Source organism: Eubalaena glacialis, chromosome 2 (genome assembly GCF_028564815.1).
Source record: "Eubalaena glacialis isolate mEubGla1 chromosome 2, mEubGla1.1.hap2.+ XY, whole genome shotgun sequence".
In the NCBI taxonomy this organism is placed as follows: Eukaryota; Metazoa; Chordata; class Mammalia; order Artiodactyla; family Balaenidae; genus Eubalaena; species Eubalaena glacialis.
In genome coordinates this window covers 79,970,742-79,994,010 of record NC_083717.1, presented here as the reverse complement: position 1 = coordinate 79,994,010, position 23,269 = coordinate 79,970,742, and the positions used below count along the sequence as shown (strand labels likewise).

The following is a 23,269-nucleotide window of genomic DNA, read 5'->3' as shown; positions in this document are numbered from 1 at the left end:
TTGACCATTCATATGTCTTCTTTTGTGAACAGTCCATTCAAATCTTTTGTCTAATCATTTATTGGGTAGTTTGTCTTCTGTGTATATATTATGTACACGGTGAGGCAAGAATCAATGTTCATTTGTTCCCACAGATACCCAATTGTTCCAGACTTTCCTTTCCCCATTGAACTGTCCTACTTTTGACGAAAAGCATCGGACCATACAGGTAAGGATCTATTTCTGCTCACTGTACTCTGTTCTTTTGACCTTTCTGTTCATCCTTTCACCAGTTCCACCCTATCTTGATTACTGTAGCTTGATGTTAAGTTCTCAAATCAGGTAGTATAAAGGTAGTATAAGTCCAACATCTTTGTTCTTATTTTTAAAAATTTCTTTAGCTAGTCTAGGTCATTTGCATTCTAATATAAATTTTAGAATCAACTTGTCGATTTCTACAAAAAGCTTTCTGGTATTTCTGTTGGAATTGCATTAAATCTATACATCAATTTAAGGAGAAGTGACATCTTAACAATATTGAGTTTTCCTATTCATGAACATGCTATATCTCTCCATTTGTTTAGGCCTTTAAAAAAAATCTCTCAGTAAATATTTATAGTTTTCAGTGATAAGATCTTACACCTCTTTTATTAAATTTATTCCTAAATACTTTTTGTCTTAGTGTTATTATAAATTGATTAAAGTTTAATTTTCCAATTGTTTGCTGTTGGTAAATAAAATCATAAGTGATTTTTGTAATCTTATATCTTGAGACGTTGCTAAATTCACTTATTAGTTCTAGCAGTTATCTGTAGATTCCTTAGGGATTTCTACATAGACAATCATGTCATCTACAAATAGACAGTTTTACTTCTTCCTGTCTAATCTTCATGGTTTTTATTTCTTCTTCTTGTCTTAATGCAGCAGTTAGGACCTCTAGTATAATGTTGAATGAGGTAGTGAAAACAGACATGCTTGCCTTGCTCTTCAACCTAAGGGACAAAGTACACATTAATTCATCAGTAAATATAATGTTTGCTATAGATTTTTGTGTAGAAGGCTCTTATCAGATTGAGAAAGTTTCTTTCTAGTCCGATTTTTTATTATAAATGGGTGTTGGATTTTGTCTAATGCCTCTTTGCAATATTGAAATAATCACGTTTGTCCTTTGTTCTGTTAGTATAATTATACTGAACGATTTTCAAATGCTAAATCAACTTTCCCTTCCATTACCCATTTACAGCAGTCAAAAATTCTCTAGGCTGTGTGAAAAAAAAAACACGACTACAGTGGTTTAACCAAACATGGGTTTATTTTTCTCACTTAACAAGCTTGAAGAAAGATGGTCCAGCACGATTTATCAGCTTTCCAATGTCATTAATGTCCCAGGCTCTTTCTTCTTCCCTGTTCTATCATTCTTAATGTATGGCATGCCTCTTCATGATCTCAAGAAGTGCTAATGCACTTCTTGGCAGAGATCTTCATCTTAGGTAGAAAAAGGAAAGGGGGAGCAAGCAGAAAGGAACTGGGGACACTTACCTCAGAAAAGTAATACTTTTCTATAAATCCTTAGTAGGTTTCTTCTTGCATTTCAAGAGCCAGAACTGTGTCACTTGCCTACATACAGTTACAAGAGAGTCTGGGGAAGTAAATTTTGTTTTCCCTTTTTTTTTAACTAATTTAAAATTACTTTGTAAAAATGAGTCACTGTGCTTTGATCCTTATTTTTTCATTTTATAACAAAAAATTTCAAATATGTACAAAAGTAGGATAGAATAATCACCATCATGCATTCATGACGTGACTTCAATTATCAACTCATGGCAAACACCATTTCATCTTTACCTCTATCCACTTTCACATACCATATTATTTTGAAGCAAATCTCAGACATCATATTTACCTATAAATATTTCAGTAGGCATCTCTACAAGATGAGGACTTTATAAACCTAACTACAATACCATTATCACATCTAAAGAAAAAAAAATGTAATTATTCCTTAATTTCTTCAAATATCCAATCAATACTCAAACTTCCAAGAGGTAAGTTTTTTAGCTGGACACATTTCTTCTGTCCCCCACCCCCAAATCATGATTCTATTGTTGAGTAGGCAATCTACAGCACCCACCACACCATTTGTATTCAGTATACTATAAAAGTAGCTTGTCTCAAGAACGTTTCTGGGGCAAATAATACAATATTCTTTCTATAGTTAAAAATGATATCAAATGAGCATTTTTAGTTAAAGGTGGCATTAAAACAGTAGCATTAGACTTTTTAGGAGCAGCCAAGTTTTCCTCTTTAAGAGGTCTAACTTTACTGACCAATGAGACATTTGTCAATTTTTAAAGCAGTTACTCACAAATCCCAGCTAACTGAAGTTATTTGTATCTACAACATCTTATGTTCCTTAGGCACTGGCCACACGTTAAGTCATATCTGTATATTCCATAACTCCTAGTACAAAGGAGACATTGAGTAAATGAATATTTGTTAAATGCATGGACGAGATAGAAGAAAGTAACCAAAGCCTACTAAAGGATGCTACCAGGCATCCATAATGATACTACTGAAATAAGGAAAAAAAGGACTTCTAGAGTAAAAAATCCAAAAAAAGCTGATTTATACATTTTTTTCCTCCACCATGTTTAATTTCCCTTGTATCCTTGGATGAATTTTTTTTAAACATCTTCAGGATATCTCTTATATACAAAAGTTTGTTTGGGTTCCACCAGTGTTTTAAAACATCCAATTTGTTTAGAAGTAATTGAAATTAGGAAGGAAATGCTTTCAAATACTCCAGTTGTATCAATATTTTGTTGAAATGGCATTAAAGAAGGAGATAGTGTAGTAGTTAACTTGCATGTCAATATTAAACCACAAAAATATATAAATTTAATAAAACTACTGCTTAATATTTACTCTAAATGACTTTTTAACAATGCTAAACCTCACTGTTAAAGTAGTAAAGACATACAGCCTTTGAAAACAACAAGGGTTTCAGAATCAGATCTGGGTTCAAATCCTATAGGTTTGCTTACTGGGTAGTTGTTTATCCTTTCAAAACACCTACTTCTTTTAAAATAAGAATAACAGCACTTACCCCAAAGTGCTGTTGTGAGGATTGAGTGATACAATCAATAAAATTACCTGGCATATAGTAATCACCCAAGAAATGTTAATTGTCACTATTATGTAAGTGATTTAACTACAAAACGTTCCATTTACTAAACATAAATAAACCCAAAACAAAGTTTAACTTTCTAAAATCAGATAAAAACAAACTCTTAGCTTTCAATAAAGAAAAATGTCCTCTCACCTATTTTTGAATACACCAGAATCAAAGGCCAGAAGAGTTCTTGTCTGCTTACAACAAAGTTTGCTTAACAGTACTCATTTTTCTGAGTTATGTGAGGAAAAGGTCTTTTAATGAAATTCCTATTTTCTTATCTCTAAAGAAATAAATGAATGCTCCTGGTACTGCTAATTCATTCCAAGTCTTACTGTCCCTGAGTTAAACACATATTTAACAACACCTGCATAAATTTCTAAAGGAAGCACATGAGTAAAAACAATATTGAATCTTCGCTCATTTTATTATGAAAACTTCACTACTTCCTAGAAGAAGAAATAAGTCTTTCACCTTAGTCTTTGTATTGTAGTAATTCATATATGAAAATAATGACCTAATACTGTGGATAGATTCATTCACACACACACACACACACACTCTGACATATATACTTCACTAACAGGACTCACTTTCCCAGAAAATATTAAGTAATCATTGTACCTTTTGTGGCAAGATTTCTAGATACTGAATTCCTAGTAAGACCTTTATGTTTTAATTTTTTTCTCTCTTCTTCAATTTGCTTTTCTTGTTGATATAATTTTTCTTCTCGCTGAATTATTTTACGTTCTTCAGCTTTTCTTTGACGTTCTTTCCAGGCTTCCAATTCTTTAGTTGCTTTTATCCGTTCATTTTCTTTCATATCTTCTATTCTTTTCCTCTCTTCTTCTTCAATCTGAAAAAATTAAAATTACCAAATCCTTTAAAACATACAAAAAGCAATATTTTAAAAATAAGAAATTCATTATTATAATTAGTTATTTTTACCTCTAAACATTTGTCATTAAATCTGCAGCAATAGTTAGCAGTGAATAAAGAATTAAAATGGGAACAGTAAATGATTTAGCAGAATGCTCAATGATATGGTGTCACTGAACAAAGGTCTTAGTTCCAGATCTACCATTAACTATTGATATGTTCTTGGGCAGTCACTTTCTCTAGCCTCAGTTTACTTGCATGTAAAATGTGGACAGGCATTCAATTAGATGATATCTAAGGGCTTGGTTAATAAAAAAAAAAAAAAAAGGAAGAATTTATTACTCTGAAAGTTAAGTCACTTGTCCCAAAATCTTTACACACACACAAATACATATATGCAAACATTCGTCTTTCTACTAATGCCAGTCTTACCTTGTCTTAAGACTGAAGTTGTGCCGACCTTCACCTGAGGAATGAGGGAATAATAAGAAGGGAATAGGAAGGAGGAACTAGGGAGTTCGTCTCTGGTGGGTGGAAATGTTTGAACTTTGAATCCTGCTGTCAACTATGTTTGCAATAGCAGTTATTTGACATTTCCACATGAAAAGCTAAATATCAGATGAATCTGAAAGCAATACATTGCTCATTTGTGTGCCAATTTTTCTCCCTTTCACAAACTTCCCTCATATGGGCGAGAAAAAAAAATCCCTGTGAAACAGAGTAACTGGTTAGTATATATGGTTGACTCCATGTACCTAACCTTCCTATGGTAACAAAAATTTCTCACCTCTATCCTCCAGAGAAGCAGTATCTAACAGAACATTTTTTAATGGTAGTAATGTTCTGTACTATCCAGTACATTAGCCACTAGTCACACATGGCTAATGAAGCACTTAAAATGGGGCTAGTGTGACTGAGGAACTGAATTGGTAATTTTATTTATGTTTCATTAATGTAAATTTAAATTAATTTATTTTTAAATAGGACGTCTGACACAGCTCTAGAATGACATGCTGGGAAAAAGTTTCCTAGAGGCTGAATTATTTTAGGATATAGAATTAACATTATAGGTATGAAAACCGTGCACTGAAGAGGTACTCTATAATATTTGCATGAGTTAATACCCTCTTCTGGAGACTGTTTATTTTCCTATTATACCATGAAACATTTATTTTAAAATAAATTTCACAGATTACTAACAGGAGTTTCTTATAATCCCAGAATTGCACCTAAGGCCTAAACTAAGCACAAAAGATGCTAATTACTATATGTCCTAAATTCAGAGAGCCGCAGTGAGCTGCCAACAGGTTGGGCCAGAAAGAATCTGCACATGGCAATGAACCAGCATTTAAATGCCTGATAATAGGCCATGATGAACAGTCAGTGTTAGCTAGAGGCAGCCACAACCTAAAAGAAGAAGATGACAACTTCCCCCAGTTTAGTAATATGTTTGCCTTTTTCCCCTCCTTCCTCTGTTCCCCAACACATGGAAGGAGGAAAAAGTATGTGAAGAGTCAGAACACCTTCACCCCTCATGATCCCTGTTAAGCAGAGTGAATTTTGAAAAGTTTTTAAAAATGCATAAGACTGAGTCTTACTTACCAAAAACAAGACTGTTCTTATAACCAAAAGTAACAAGAAAGTTCTTCTATTATGCCAAGATGTAGTTAAGGGAAATACGTGTGTGTGCACGCACGCACGCATGTGTGCATATAAAGATATATGTATATGCAATTTATAATAGGCTATATTAGAAACACAAAAATAGTCCTCAGGGATTAATGAGGAAGAGGAAGGATTAAAAAAGGCTTCAAAGAGCAGGTGACAGAAGGAACTAGAATGAACAGAGAAACATGAAGAAGGTAATACCTTATGATTATGATAAAGGCAGACTACATACAGCAAAGAGAAACAGAGACAAATGTTAAACAATCCTTGAAGGTCTTATTTTTAAAAAAACATAGTAAGGGGAATATACCACTTAAAGGAGGAATGTGTAGTAACTCAGAAAGCTAGAAAAACAATCACCACACTGAAGGAACTGGATTTTAAGTGCTTTGTACTGCTCAAAAAAGGACGCCATATAGTATGGGATATTAGTTTAATACAGACAGCAAATATAAGTAACGGGAGAATAATGAGCAGCTCCTAAACGAAATTCCTGAAGAAAGGGAAATCTATAATTATTTTAATTTGGAATGAATCTCTGGTTTATCAGGCATTGTTCTTTTTAAGCCAATCTCATTTATTACGTGTAAAAATAATAAATAAAATACTAGAAAACTGAATCAAGGAAAATATTAAAATTATAATACATCTTGATCAATGATGTATTTCTTATCTATGATATTAGGAAATCAAAAGAGAAAAATAATATGATCTCACTACATCTCTAAATACCCTTGATACTAAGAAAAAATTTTTAGATCAATAAAAGCACCTACACAATATTATGCTTCATGGTGAAGCATTAAAAATATTTCTAGCAAAGTCCCTAAGGCCAACATGCCTACTGCTTTACTATTTTCCTAGCGGGCATAACCTCCACAACAGAATTTTTTAAATAAATAAATTTTTAAAATGAAAAAACTTTAAATAAGAAATACAAATATAGATTATGCAGAGATAGAGCCATCATTGTTTGCAAATAATATGGTAGACTACCTAAAAGAACACAAATAATAAACTGACAAACTATTAGAATGAAAAGGAGAGTTCAGCGAGGCAATCACATACAAGATCAACTTACACAAACTCTTAAAACTAACTTCCCTATAATCTGGCAGTAAACAATTAGAAAATACAATGGAAAAAGTCATTTCATTAGTAACTGCCAGAAAAGCTTTTAAAATGCTACAAGTAAGCTTCACAAAATATGAGCCAGCCCTATATGTAAGCTAAATAATTTTGCTGAGGGATATAAAATGTAAGTCTGAATAAATGGAGATAAATGCCACATTCCTGGAAGAAAATCTCAATATTTTAAATCTCAATATTTTGATATTCTGCAAATTAATTTATAAGTCAATGTAAATCTAATCAAAATACCAAAAGAACTCTTAGGGAGCTTGATAAGTAACTGTGAAATTCATCCACAGCAGAAAACGTGCAGGTTTTATGAAGGTGTGAAGAGGTTGGCAATTCTCATCCATAAAGATCAAGTATGAAGCTAGACAAATTTATCAAAAACAACCAATTCAGGGCAGTGAGAATTAACCAAAGGCAGCCTGTAAATTGATAAGTGTTTATTCTAGAAGAACTGCTAAAGTTATAGGTAAAAACAGTGGGAGGCTCTGACCTTCTGCCTAAGGTTACTCCCAACCACCCACCTCCAGCCAGGATGACAAGACTGACATTTTTACCAACATGAAACTAGGAAAAAGAACCCAGCAGCTTTGTTAGCAAGAACGGTGGACTCATTTCAGGGTGGGGCAGTGAAAATCTGTGGCTTTGGTGGAGAAAAGTGGTAAACTTGGTGGGAATGAAGAGGGAAAATTTGCAGTTGAGGTCTGAGGTTGAGGTCCTAGTTAGGGTAAGTGCCTGAGTAGTCAGAAAATTAAGAGAAAGATCCTGTAAATTAGAGAGCCATAGAAGGTCTGTAATAAGCTCACCATACACCCTTGGTTAAACAGCAAGCTATGCATTTCTGGGGGAGATCTAAGGAAGCCTGGCATAAAATAAAGCCAAGGGATACTTGAGAACTTGCTCTAACTGTGAATGTACTTCCAAACCCACACATAGACCAATCAGCAAGGGGGTGGAAGCCTTTCAGGCTGAAGGTATTTACTACCTCTGCCCAAATCATTAGCTAACAAGTGAGTTACGCAGACACAGGGAAGCCCCTTAAGGAAGCCAGTCCAAAAAACAAGAATTAAAAAACTCAGCAGAGACATCAGCAGTTGTATACCACACGGGTGTCTAGACTGATCCCACAGTTAAAGTCCAGGCAAGTTACTAAAAAATAAACAACTAATTAAAACAGAACTCAGAATTACTATAATCTACTAATTAAAATGTCTAGCTTTCAACCAAAAATATATCAAGAAATAATTACTAAAGAATTCTCAAATTTGATGAAAACATTACATACCTCAGAGAATTTCAAACCAAAGTAAAATAAATACAAAGAGATACACCTAGATACAACTTAGTCAAACTGCTAAGTAAATACAAAAGCCAAACAAAAACAGGGAAATCTTGAAAGCAGCAAGAAAAAAGGGACTCATCATGTACAGGGGAACAATAATACAATTAAAGGCTGATTCATCATTAGAAACAACGCAGGACAGAAGGCAGTGAAATGACACATTCAAAGCACTGACAGAAAGAAACTAAAACTACAAGTTCTAGATCCAGCAAAACCATTCTTCATAAATGAAGATGAAATAAGCACATTCCAAGATAAATGAAAACTGAGACAAACTATTGCCCACAGACCTGTCCAACAAGATATACCAAAGAAAATCTTCAGGCAGAAAGGAAATGGCACTAAACACTAACTCTAATCTGTAAGTGGGAATGAAGAATATGGGAAATGGTAAATACATAGGTAAGTATAAAAGACAACACAGGGACTTCCCTGGCGGTCCAGTGGTTAAGACTTCGTCTTCCAATGCAGGGCGTGCGGGTTCAATCCCTGGTCGGAGAGCTAAGATCTCACATGCCTTGGAGCCAAAAAACCAAAACATAAAACAGAAGCAATATTGTAACAAATTCAATAAAGACTTTAAAAAAAATGGTCCACATCAAAAAAATCTTTAAAAAAAAAAGACAATACAAATGGATAAACAAAATGTGGTATATACATAATAATAGAACATTATTCAGCCTTAAAAAGGAAGAAAATTCTGACACATACTAAAAAGTGGATGAACCTTGAAGACATTATGTTAAGTGAAATAAGCCAGGCACAAATGGACAAATATAGTATGATTCCACTTACATGAGATACCTAGAGGAGTCAAATTCATAGAAACAGAAAGTAAAATGCTGGTTGCTAGGGGCTTAGGGAAATGCGGAATGGGATGTTATTATTTAACGGGTACAGAGTTTCAGTCTGAGAAGATGAAAAAGTTCTGGAAATGGATGGTGGTGATGGTTGCACAGTAATGTGAATGTACTTAATATCACTGAACTATACCCTTCTAAGTGGTTAAAATGGTAAATTTTATGTTATGTTTTATCCAATTAAAAAATAAATTTAAAAAGACAATAAATAATTTCTTGCTTTTCTTCTCTTTCTTTAAAAACTTGAGATTTTTTTAAAAAGCAATACTTTTTAAAAAAATTTTATTTATTTATTTATTTTTAGCCGTGTTGGGTCTTCGTTGCTGCACGCGGGCTTTCTCTAGTTGCAGCAAGCATGGGGGCTGCTCTTTGTTGCGGTGCGCAGGCTTCTCATGGCAGTGGCTTCTCTTGTTGCGGAGCATGGGCTCTAGGCACATGGGCTTTGGTAGTTGCAGCACGCAGGCTCAGTAGTTGTGGCTCATGGGCTCTAGAGTACAGGCTCAGTAGTTGTGGTGCACGAGCTTAGTTGCTCCGTGGCATGTGGGATCTTCCTGGACTAGGGATCGAACCCGTGTCCCCTGCATTGGCAGGCGGATTCTTAACCACTGCACCACCAGGGAAGTCCCAACACATATTGTTTACTTTATAATATCCATGTACATATACCTATTCATGAATGGCAATAATAGCCCAAAAATAAGGAAAGAAAAATGGAATTGTATAAAGCAAAGTTGCTATATTTTACTGGAATTGAGTCAGTGTTAACCTAAAGTAGATTATAGATTGTGATAAGTTAAAGGTGCATATGGCAACAATTAAAAACTTTCACAACCTAAAAAATATATACATATTGTAAAAATTATGTTTATTTATATTAGATTATATACATATACACACACATACATACACATATACATGTAAATAGCTAAAAGGTCAACAAGGGAGCTCCAGTTTCAGCTCTGACATGTTAAGCAGTTGTCATTCCTATCCTTATAACAAAAAAAGACACACTGAAAACCAAGTTTTCTTGGACCCATCAGAGAAGTGAGTCACAGGGCAAACTGCTACCCTGAAACACAGAGGTAAGTGTATCCAGAAAGACAAAAAGATCTGCTTGCCTATTGCAGAAGCAACTACAGCTGTAAACTGGTAGGAACACTTAAATGGTAATTTTGACAAAATGCTGGAGTCTGAGTGTGGCCCAGCATGACAGTGAGAAACTCGGGAGCCACAATCTTGGAGGGTGACCCCATATTTTTGTGAGCTTTACCATCAGAAACCCCACTAGGTTACCATGAATAAGAACTCTGGCAGAAAGGGGGGAAAAATAATCATTGTGAAATACAGAAATACCCAGAGTATTCTCCATAACAAAGATCTACTCTCCAGGAGAAAGGACCTTGTCAGAGCTAAAGGAATTCCCTTCCCGCTGGGGGAAGGGAATTCCTCCCACTCCAGTCCTCCCCAGCCGTCCGGTCCCACCTAAAGGGAGAAAAAAACACAGTGAACTGTCAGGGCTTCAGGAAAATACACGGGGAACACTACAGCTGGAGAAGGGAATAAGAGCCAGGGGAGAAAAGCTGTATCACTGGAGGAACACTTGTGAAGATCACAGGCCCAAGATACAGGCCCATGAAAAGACTGAGATTTAATGGCAAGATTATAGATTGTTTCCATTCCCTTACAATTTATTACCACACCAACAGGGTTCCAGGATAATGACAGTGGATTACAGAAGAAAGAGCTTATGACAAAGGCTCTCTCTGAGGATGAGTAGACAGAGAAGCCAAAAATCCCAAATTCAAAAGAGAAGGGGAAAAAAAAAACCAAACCCAAAAAACCAAAAAAACACTAGGGGAATTTGAAGCCTCTCGTACCTGTTACGAACAGCTAACATAGCTAACATTAAACATAACCCAAAACCCAGTCAGAGTAAATCAATCTACTCACTAAAGGCATATTAACCTTAGTTTCTATTACCTGATACAATACGCCTAGTGTTCAACAAAAAATTGCAAGGCATGCCAAAGGCAAGATAAAACACATTGTAAAGAGACAAAGCAATCATCAGAACCAGACTCAGATACAACACAGATGTAAGAATTATTAGGCATGGAATTTAAAATAACTGTTTAATATGTTAAGTGTTCTAATGGGAAAAGAAGACAACATGCAAAGATGCCCCCTAAGAATATCTTAAAGTTTTATCTCTGTGGGGACTTCCTTGGTGGTCCAGTGGTTAAGACTCTGGGCTTCTAATGCAGGGGGTGCAGGTTCGATCCCTGGGCGGGGAACTAGGATCCCACATGCTGTGCAGAGCGGCCAAAAAAAAAAAAGTTTTATCTCTGTAAACAAAGAATGTTGCCTGCCATTCTGGTAAACAAACAATGTTGTCCACCATCAAGCCATCAGCCACTGTAGATGCCCCAATGGTGCACCCTGAGGGGAAATTAGGATGAAGAAAAACAGGATACTGGCCCTAGACAGTTAAGAAGCATTTCAAAGGAATAATTTCAATGAGCCCAGACTCTAGCATCTTCCCATACATAGAAAAGCACTAAAATCATTCACTTGAGATGTCTGTTTCTTGTGCCTAGCAGTAATCTTTTGATGTTCAACTATATGTTTTTTGTTTTTTCGTTTTTTCAGCAAAAACCCCTATATGTCCTGGCTCATTCTTTACCTCTCTGGGACAGTTCCTCAGAGCTATCTGAGAGGCTGTTTCCAGGGCTACAGTCCTCAGTGAGGTCCTTGAATAACACACAGCCTAAAAATTGAGAGTTATGTTTTATCTTTTCAGTCAACATCTTCCACATGGAGCTATATATCATTCTAACAATGAGCTCCCTTAAGCTAAGAAAATTCAAGTATTAATTCAGTCTGAAGTTTAATAAATATAGTGTTAAAATTTCTCTTAGAAAGCTGTTAACTTCTGAAATTTAATTATTTAGTTGTTTGTTTATATTCTGTGGAAATGATAATCCAGTTAAAATAATATAGGTATGTGTTCAAAGCTAAAATGTAACAAAATTGATTTTCATTTCAGTTCCCTTCTCTTCTCCCTACGAACTGAATCATGTCCCCCCAAATTTGTAATGTTGAAGCCCTAACACTCAATGTGACAACATTTGGAGATAAGGCTTACATGGAGGTAATTCATGTCAAATGAGGTCATAAGGGTGGGGCCCTGATACAATAGGATTATTGTCCTTATAAGAAGTGACACCAGAGCGCTTTCTCTCTCTCTGTGTCCACCATGTGAAGACACAGCAAGGACGCAGCCAGCTGCAAGCCAGAAAGAGAGGCCTCACCAGAAAATGAATTGGCCTGAACCTAGATACTGGACTTCCCAGCTTCCAGAACTGTGAGAAAATAAATTTCTGTTACTTAAGCCACACAGTCTGTGTCTTTTGCTTGTTTGTTATGTCAGCCCAAGCAGACTAGGACATTTTCTTTTCCCTTTGGCAGATTTTCAAATAGGTGAAAGGTGGCCCAAAGATATCACTGAGAGTTATAAGGAGAGCCAATGGCTAATTAATTCACAAAGTAAAAAATCAAACTCATGAATAACTGAGAGGAACTTGTTAAACTCTCCAGCAAATTTGGACATAAATAAACTGAAAGGCAGAATAACCTAACTACACTGAAATCTGGACTTTCATATAAAGCATAAGAATTTGTAAGTGTCTTGGAAACTCCATGTGTAGACAAGGATAAGAGCAAACTCTTACCATAGTAGTTAGCTCTATCTGTCCTTGAACAAAAGGTATTACTTGATAGAAAATTCTTTGGTCTTACACTATATGATTTCACAATCCTGTCATGATTTGTTGGTATCTTTCAAAGATTCAGCTTTGGCTTACTGATGAAGAAATCTTTCTTAAGTCAGTACCTGGGTTTACTACACAGAGACACAGTACTGACATATTTAATGTCATATATGTTAAAATGCTTCTATTAAACTAGCCTTCAAATTCAAGGAACAAATCTGACAGAACTGAGGAACAGAAGAAAAATTGTTAGTTTTTTAAACCAGATTTTGACTAATGGAAATGAATTAATATCATACTCTTGTACCCTACTCTTCACCTTATCCTTGCTGTTCAGTAGTAATCTTATTCATCTCTGATAACAGACTTTTGCAAACAATTTCCTTTTTGGAGGTGTCCAATTGAACTCAGCTACTTCCATCTCAAAAGACCTTGCTGTTGAGATGACAAGGAACCATCAACAACTTAAGTCTCTCAACTTCTCTCTGAAACAAAAGTATTTCTTCTCCCACACTCTGTTCTTTCCAAGGCTAACAAAAACCTTATCAGTATTATAAATGTGTGACCCTATACTATCCATCTCTTTTCCATAACACTATTTCCATAATACATATACAAGCCACTTGAACAACTCAACTGGTACTCAAGCTTAACTCCATAAAGTGTGGGCCACCCACTTCCATATACAGAGCATTAAAAATATATACATTGCCCTAAAATTATCTACTTATAAACCTTCAGTGACTTCCCAAGAAGCTGATTAGGGTCTAGATTCAGGGACCTAGGGAAAGTAGTGAAAGAAGACTGACTGTCTTGCGCTCAAGTTGTAAGAGCTCTGAGAAACTGCCCACAGACTTTCTCTGAGCTCTGTGAGGCAAGGGGACATAGGAAATAAAAAAAGATTTTAACCACACCTCTGGAAAAGATGAAAAAGCTTATAGTCAACAAAAAAGTGGATATATATGATTGTTGAAAGTTTATTTCTGCACAGATGCTGTGAATTTGGGATATATTTACACAAAACGTAAGTAGGTCAGTAGACATGACAAAGTGTAAATATAAGAAAGTGTCAAAGATACTGCCTTTTCTCATGATACCATGCTAACGGCTAAAGTTAACTTCTCATATGTTTGGAAATTTGGTAGATGTACATAGAATTTTAGTAATTCCTGTTAGAACAAAAAGAAATTAAAAGTCTAAAAAATAATCATAGAAAGATAAGCACTGTTCCTTTTTCAAAAATAAATGTTTTGTTATTAGGGAAAACATATGTTTATTATTGAGAAAACATAAAAAATTCAAAAAACAACAAAAGAAAAACAATACTAGTGATCTTAACCCCCATTCATTTTCTATACTTTAATTATAAAAATAAGATTTTATGTAATGACCTTTTTCAAATTGTCAGAAAACGCATGGATATGCTACCATATTAACTGAAATGGAAAAGCCAATCTTCAAATTCAAATGTAACTACAAGGGACCCAGAATAACCAAAATAATCTTGAAAAAAACAAAGTTGGAAGGCTCATACTTCCTAATTTCAAAATATATTACAAAGCTACAGTAATCAAGAAAGTGTGGTACTGACATAAGGACAGACATATAGACCAATGCAATAAAATTGACAGTCCAGAAATAAACTCATACATCTATGAGCTGACTGATTTATTTATTTATTTATTTTATTTATGGCTGTGTGGGGTCTTCGTTTCTGTGCGAGGGCTTTCTCTAGTTGCGGCAAGTGGGGGCCACTCTTCATCGCGGTGCGCGGGCCTCTCACTGTCGCGGCCTCTCTTTTTGCGGAGCACAGGCTCCAGACGTGCAGGCTCAGTAGTTGTGGCTCACGGGCCTAGTTGCTCCGTGGCATGTGGGATCTTCCCAGACCAGGGCTCGAACCCGTGTCCCCTGCATTGGCAGGCAGATTCTCAACCACTGCGCCACCAGGGAAGCCCCAAGCTGACTGATTTTTGATAAGGCTTTTTAACAAATGGTGCTGGAACAAATGAATATCCACATGCCAAAGAATGAGACAGGACCCATACTGCACATCATATACAAAAATTAGCTAAAAATGGATCAACAACCTAAATATAAGAAGTAAAACCATAAAACTCTTAGAAGAACACATAGGGTAAATCTTCATGACCTTGGATTTGTCAACAGATTTTTAGATATGACTGACACCAAAAGCACGAGCAACAAAAGAAAAAAATAAACAAATTGGACTCTGTGCAAATTTAAAACTTTTGTGTACCAATGGACACTATCAAAGTGAAAATATAATCTACAAAGTAGGAGAAATTATTTGAAAGTCATTTACCTAATAAGGGTCTAGTATCTGGAATATATAAAGAACTCTTACAACTCAACAACAATAAGACAAATATTCCAATTTTAAAATGGGCAAAGGACTTGAATAGACATTTCTCCAAATGAGATATACAAATGGCCAAGACACACATGAAAAGATGCTCAACATCACTAGTGTCAGGAAAATGCAAATCAAAACCACATTGAGATACCAATTCACACCCAATAGGATAACTATAATCAACAAAATGGAAAATAAGAAGTGTTGACAAGGATGTAAGAAATTGGAATCATCATATATTGCTGGAAGGAATGTAAAAGGTGCACCCATTATGAAAAATTATTTGGTGGTTCCTCAAAAAATTAAACATACAATTACAAATGACCCAGCAATTCTATGCCTAGGTTTATTCACAAAAGAATTGAAAACAGGTACTCAAACAAATACTTGTAAGTGAATGTTAACAGTAGCACTATTCACAATAGCCAAAAGTGAAAAGAACCTAAATTTCCACCAACTGATGAATGGATAAACAAATTGTGGTATACGCATGCAATGCAATATTGTTCAGCCATAAAAACGAATGAAGGTCTCAGATATGTTACAACATGGATAAATCCTACAAACATTATACTAAGTGAAAGCAGACACCAAAGGCCGTATATTGTATGTGAAATGTCCAGAATAGGCAAATTCATAGAGACAGAAAGTATATTAGGGATTTTAAGGGATTAAGGGGAGGGAAGAGTGGGGAGTGACTGCTAATGGGTATGGGGTACCTTTTGGAGGTGATGAAAATATTCCAGAATTAGATAGTCATGATGGTTGTATAACCTGTGAATAAACTAAAAGCCAAAGAATTGTACACTTTATTTTTTTTATGTGTATGTGTGTGTGTATATATATGTACACAAACACACACACACACACAATGGAATATTATTCAGCCTTAAAAAAGAAGGAAATCCCGAATCATACATATGTGGAATCTTAAAAGAAAAAGTCAGAATCACAGAAAGTTGAATGGTGGTGCCAGGGGCTGGGGGAGTAGGGGAAATGGGAACATATTGGTAAAAGGGTACAAACTTTCAGCTATAAGATGAACAAGTGCTGAGGATCTAATGTATAGCATGGTAACTATAGTTGATAAACTGTACTACATAATTGAAAGTTGTTAAGAGGGTCGATCTTAAGGATTCACATTAAAAAAAAAAAGATAAAGAAAGGGTAGCTATGTTAAGTGATAGATGTGTTAATGAACTTGACTATGGGATTCCTTCCACTATATAAACGTGTATCAAATCTTCACATTGTACACTTTAAATATACAATTTTATTTGTCAATTATACCTCAATAACTGGAAAAAAATAGCTTAAAAATAAAAAGTTACCATGGCAGCAGTTTGAAGAAGACCCTGAGTTCACCTCCTTCAATAAACATACCAAAATTACAACTATTTACAGAGCAATTATTGATGAGAAAGGACCTAAAGACTAACAGAAAAGATTTTCTACAACTAAAAATACATAGAAGGAACCATGAGACAGGTAGAAGGGGTGGAGACCTATGGTCAAGACCCACACCTCCAGCAGGCAACCCACAAACACGAGGATAAACACAGTTGCAAATGTTCTTCCCAAGGAGAGAAGGGTCCAAATCCACATCGGGTTCCCTAGCCCAAGGGTCCTGCACCACAAAGACAAGCCCCCAGAACATGATGCTTTGAAGGCCAGTGGGGATTTTGCGCAGGAGAGCCGGAGAGCTGTAGGAAATAGACTCTACTCTTAAAGGGAGTATGCAAAATTTCACACACTCCAAGACCTAGCAGAGGCAATAATGTGAAAAGAGCTTAGGTCAGACCCACTTGCTGATATTGGAAAGCCTTCCAGAGAGCCAGGAAGCAACTTGGACTCCTCCTGGAGATAAAGACATGGGCAGCAGCCATTCTGGGGAGCTTGTTCTACCATGAGAACACTGGTGCTGGTAACATTTTGGAGTCCTCCCTCTAGTTTATTATTTCAGGAGGCTTACCTGTCCACCAGTCTATCAGCACCAGTACCAGGACACCTAAGGTCAAGCAGCCAACTGCACAGGAGACCTAGCTTTCCCCACTAGTGGGCGGGTACCAGCCTTGGCTCCACAGCCTCCCAGCCAGCCACCTTAGGATCTGGCCCCACCCACCCGTGGGCTGACACAAGACCCAGGATCCCCCAGGATTCACCCCCACCTTCCAGCAGGCGGCACCAATCCTGAGACACCCAGGCTCTGCAGCCAGTTGCTCCAGGACGCCCTGCCCACAGACAGCCTTGCTGGGACCTGGCCCCACCCAGGCTGGCACAAACCCCGGGACAGCCCAAGCCATGCATCCAACCATGCCAAGACCCAGCTCTGCCCATAATCAGCTGATTGCCACTTCATGCGGAAGGGCATAGCAGCCTACAGGGACAGGGGCCAGCCCTCTCTACCAGCATGCCCACAGTAATTGGCCCTGCCACAACAGAAGGGCCCACTTAGTCACATAGGGGGCACCCCTAGATCATATAGCTATGGTGACACAAGGGGAGTATGTTGCTGAGCCCCATAGGATGTCTTTTATTTTATCTTTAATATTAATTAATTAATTTATTTATTTATTTGGCTGCATCAGGTCTTAGTTGCGGCAGGTGGGAATCTTCATTGCCGTGTGTGGGATATTTGTTGCAGCATGCAGGATCTTTAGTTGCAGCATGTGGGATTTAGTTACCTGACCAGGGATCGAACCCAGGCCCTGTGCATTGGGAGCACAGAGTCTTAACCACTGGACCACCAGGGAAGTCCCAGGACATCTTTTACACAAGCCCAATTCTCCATGATCGGGAAATATAAATGACCTACTTAATAAGTCCCCTACATATGAACCTTCAAGTTGAGAACTTTCAAAGATGCAAACGTGCGTTCGCATGTCCAATCACGTGAGTTAGTTCACATGCCTGGCGTATGTTGTCACGTGCATGCATCCGCTACAGTGGTTGTGTTTTTGTGTACTTTACTGTACAGTACTGTATAGAATACAGTACTGTACAGTATCTTTATTTCAAGCCCAGGATGTCCAAAAGCAAGCATAAAAGCAGCGGTGGTGACAAAAAAGCAGTGGCCCAGAGAAAGTACGAAGAGAGACAAGAGGAAGAAGAAGTAACAGAAGAACTGAAGAGATTCACGATGCAAGAAATGGCAAGGGGATTTTCTTAATTTGAGGAGGCACTGTTAGTTTTTGAGGCACAGGACCTGAATGTAGAACAGTACACAAAGGTTGCAGCAGCCGTTCAGAATGCAATCCAGTGCCACCATGTCATCTATGACGAGAAAAAAAAGAGCTACTACCCAGAAATCACTGGATCATTTTTTCAAGAGGGTAGATAGAATTGAATCCAGCAAAGAACCAGAACCTCTGCCATCAATGTCAGGCGTGAGTGAAATTGCAGCTTGCCCTCCGTCTCCTATTGCTGACGATTCTTTAGCTCCATCATCTCCCACCTCCTCTCCCTCCTCCAGTCAGTAACTCTTCTTGCCTGTTCACTCAATGCCAGCCCCTGTATGCCAGCTGTTGTACTGTACTACTGTACTTTTCAAGGTACTGTATTGTAAGATTAAAAATGTTTTCTTTATTTTTCTTTTTTGTTTTTTATGTATTATTTGTGTGAAAAGTATTATAAACCTATTACAGTACAGTACTATATAGCCGATTGTGTTAGTTGGGTACCTAGGCTAACTTTGTTGGTCTTACGAAAAAATTGGACTTATGAACACGCGCATCAGAATGGAACTCGTTTGTATGTAGGGAACCTACTGTAAACACAAAAGAATTAGGCAAAATGCAGCAACAAAGGACATGTTCCAAACAAAGGAACAAGATAAAACTCCAGAAGTAGAACTATGCAAAGTGAAGACAAACAATCTACCCAATAAAGGATTTAAGGTAATGATCATAAAGATGCTCAATGAACTTAGGAGAAGAATGAATGACCATAGTGAGAAGTTTAACAAAGAGCTAGAAAATATAAAGAAGAACCAAACAGAGCTGATGCATACAATAACTGAAATGAAAAATACACTAGAAGGAATCAACAGTAGATTATATGATACAGAGGAATGGATCATCGAACTGGAAGACAAAGTAGTAGAAATCACCGAAGCTGAACAGAAAAAAGAATTTTAAAAAAATGAGGACAGTCTTAAACACCTCTAGTACAACAAGCATACAAACAATCGCCTTACAGAGGTCCCAGATGGAGAAAAGAGAGAGAAGGGGGCAGAGTACTTATTTGAGTGATAATAGCTGAAAATTTCCCTATCCTGGGAAAGGAAACAGACATCCAGGTCTATGGAGCACAGAGTCCTAAATAACATCAGTCTGATGAGGTCCACACCAAGCCACACTGTAATTAATTGGCAAAAATTAAAGATAAAGAGAGAATCTTAAAAGCATCAAGGGAAAAGCAACTAGTTACATACAAGGGAGCTCCCATAAGACTGTTAGATGACTTTTCAGTAGAAACTTAGCAGGCCAGAAGGGAGTGGCACGATATATTTAAAGTGATGAAAGGGAAAGATCTACAACCAAGAATACATGGTAAGGCTACCATTCAGATTTGAAAGAGAGATACAGAGTTTTACACACAAGCAAAAGCAAAGAGTTCAGCACCAGTAATCTGGCTTTACAAGAAATGTTAAAGGGACTTCTCTAAGCAAAAAAGAAAAGACCAGAACTAGAAATATGAGATTTATGAAAGAAAAAAAACCTCACTGGTAAAGGCAAATATACAGTAAAGGTAGTAGATCAACCACTTATAAAGCTGGTAGAAAAGTTAAAAGACAAAAGTAGTAAAATCATCTATATCCACAATAGATAGTTACAGGATACACAAAACAAAAAGATGTAAAAGATAATGTCAAAAGCATTAAATGTGCGGGGAGGGAGAGCTAAAAACAATCACATACATATACAGGTTACTATATATAACCTCATGGTAACCACAAACCAAAAATCTATAATAGAAACACAAAAAAGGGAAAGGAATCCAAACATAACACTAAAGAAAGACATCAAATCACAAGGGAAGAGAGCAAATGAATAAGAAAGGAACAAAAAATAACTACAGGGACTTCCCTGGAGGTACAGTGGTTAAGAATCCGCCTGCCAATGCAGGGGACACGTGTTTGACTCCTGGTCCGGGAAGATCCCACATGCTGCAGAGCAATTAAGCCCGTGTGCCACAACTACTGAGCCTGCGCTCTAGAGCCCGCAAGCCACAACTACTGAGTCCGCCTGCCACAACTACTGAAGCCCGTGCACCTAGAGCCCGTGCTCTGCAACAAGAGAAGCCACCACAATGAGAAGTCCGCGCACCGCAACGAAGAGTAGTCCCCACTCGCTGCAACTAGAGAAAGTCCACACACAGCAACGAACACCTAATGCAGCCAAAAATAAATAAATAAATTTTAAAAAAGAACTACAAAAACAACCCCAAAACTATTAATAAAATGGCAATAAGTACATACCTATCAATAATAACTTTAGATGTAAATGAACTAAATGCACCAATCAAAGGGCACAGAGTGGCTGAATATGTACAAAAACAAGACCCATCTATATGCTGCCAACAAGAGATTCACTTCATAGCTAAAAACAGACAGAAAGTGAGGGAATGGAAAAGGGTATTTCATGCAAATAGAAATGGAAAGAAAGCTGGGGTACCAATACTTATATCAGACAAAATAGACTTTAAAACAAAGACTGTAACAAGAGATGAAGAAGAACTTTAAATAATGATAAAGGAATCAATCCAACAAGAAGATATAACCATTGTAAATATATGTTCACTCAACATAGGAGCACCTAAATACATAAAGCAAATATGAACAAACATAAAGGGAAAAACTGACACTAACACAGTAAAAGTAGCATATTTCAAAACCCCACTTAAATCAATAGATCATTCAGACAAAAAAAAAAATCAATAAGGAAACACTGGCCTTAAATAACACATTAGATCAGATGGACTTAATAGATATATATTTATACATAGAACATTTCATCCAAAAACAGCAGAATAAACATTTCAAGTACACATGGAACATTTTCCAGGACAGATCACATGGTAGGCTACAAAACAGGTCTGAATAAATTTAAGAAGACTGAAATCATATCAGTCATCTTTTCTGACCACAACACTATAAAGCTAGAACTATAAAAAATAAACTGCAAAAAACACAAACATACGGAGGCTAAACAATATGCTACTGAACAAACAATGGGTCACTGAAGAGATCAAAGGGGAAATCAAAAAATACCTGGAGACAAATGAAAACAGAAACACAATGATCCGAAATCTATGGCATGCAGCAAAAGCAGTTCAAAGAGGGAAGTTTACAGCGATACAAGCCTACGTCACAAAACAAGAAAAATCTCAAGTAAACAAACTAATCTTACAACTGAAGAACTAGAAAAAGAAGAACAAATAAAATCCAAAGTAGAAAGAAAGAAAAAATAAAGATCAGAGCAGAAATAAATGAAAAAGACTAAAAAACAACAGAAAAGATCCATGACACTAAGAGCTGAATCTTTCAAAAGATAAAATTGATAAACATTTAGCCAGACAGATCAAGAAAAGAGAGGGTCCAAATAAATAAACTCAGAAATGAAAACGGATAAGTTAAAACTGACACCACAGAAACACAAAGTATCATAAGAGAATACTACAGTTATGCGTCAATAAAATGGGCAACCTAAAGGAAATGGATAAATTCTTAGAAACGTAAAATCTCCCAAGACTGAATCAAGAAGGAATACAAATATGAACAGACCAATTCGGTTCATATTGAAATTATTAATTTTAAAAACTCCCAATAAACAAAAGTACAGGACCAGACAGTATCACAGGTGAATTTTACCAAACATTTAAAGAAAAGTTAACATCTATCCTTCTCAAACTACTCCAAAAAACTGAAGAGGGAGGAATGCATCTGAAGTCATTATATGAGACCAGCATCACCCTGATACCAAAACCAGACAAAGACACCACAAAAAAAGAAAATTACAGGCCAGTATCACTGATGAACACAAATGCAAAAATCCTCAACAAAATATTAGCTAACTGAATCCAACAATACATTAAAGGGCTCAAACACCATGATCAAGTGGGATTTATCCCAGGGATGCAAGAATATCCACAAATGAATCAATGTGACACACCACATTAACAAATTGAATAACAAAAATCATAAGATCATCTCAACAGATGCACAGACAGCTTTCAACAAAATTCAACATCCATTTATGATAAAAACTGTCCACAGGGGAGGACCTTCAAGATGGCAGAGGAGTAAGACATGGAGATCACCTTCCTCCCCACAAATACATTAAAAATACATCTACATGTGGAACAACTCCTACGGAACACCTACTGAACGCTGGCAAAAGACCTCAGACTTGGGCTTCCCTGGTGGCGCAGTGGTTGAGAGTCTGCCTGCCAATGCAGGGAACACGGGTTCGAGCCCTAGTCTGGGAAGATCCCACATGCCGCGGAGCAACTGGGCCCGTGAGCCACAATTACTGAGCCTGCGCGTCTGGAGCCTGTGCTCTGCAACTAGAGAGGCCGCGATAGTGAGAGGGCCGCGCACCATGATTAAGAGTGGCCCCCGCTTGCCACAACTAGAGAAAGCCCTTGCACAGAAACGAAGACCCAACACAGCCATAAATAAATAAATTAAAAATAAAAAAACCCTCAGACTTCCCAAAAGGCAAGAAACTCCCCACATACCTGGGTAGGGCAAAAGAAAAAAGAAAAAACAGAGGCAAAAGAATAGGGATGGGACCTGCACCTCTGGGAGGGAGCTGTGAAGGAGGAAAAGTTTCCACACACTAGGAAGCCCCTTCACTGGTGAAAACAGGGTGTGGGCGGGGGGGGGAAGCTTCAGAGCCACGGAGGAGAGTGCAGCAACAGGGGTGCAGAGGGCAAAGCAGAGAGGCTCCCGCACAGAGGATCGGTGCTGACCAGCACTCACCAGCCTAAGAGGCTTGTCTGCTCACCTGCCGGGGTGGGTGGGGGGGTGGGAGCTGAGGCTTGGGCCTCAGAGGTCAGACCCCAGGGAGATGACTGGGGTTGGCT

General features: G+C 37.1%; 1 protein-coding gene across 4 annotated transcripts in view; it reads right to left on the bottom strand.

Annotated features, from left to right (window-relative positions):
* Window positions 1-23,269, bottom strand: part of DNAAF4 (dynein axonemal assembly factor 4) — a 79,282-nt gene that overhangs the window by 39,620 nt on the left and 16,393 nt on the right. For all 4 annotated transcript variants that reach the window (XM_061180299.1, XM_061180300.1, XM_061180301.1 and 1 more), the window contains exon 4: window positions 3,776-4,007. In XM_061180299.1, coding sequence (XP_061036282.1) covers window positions 3,776-4,007 — 232 coding nt within the window. The remainder of the gene's footprint in view (window positions 1-3,775; window positions 4,008-23,269) is intronic.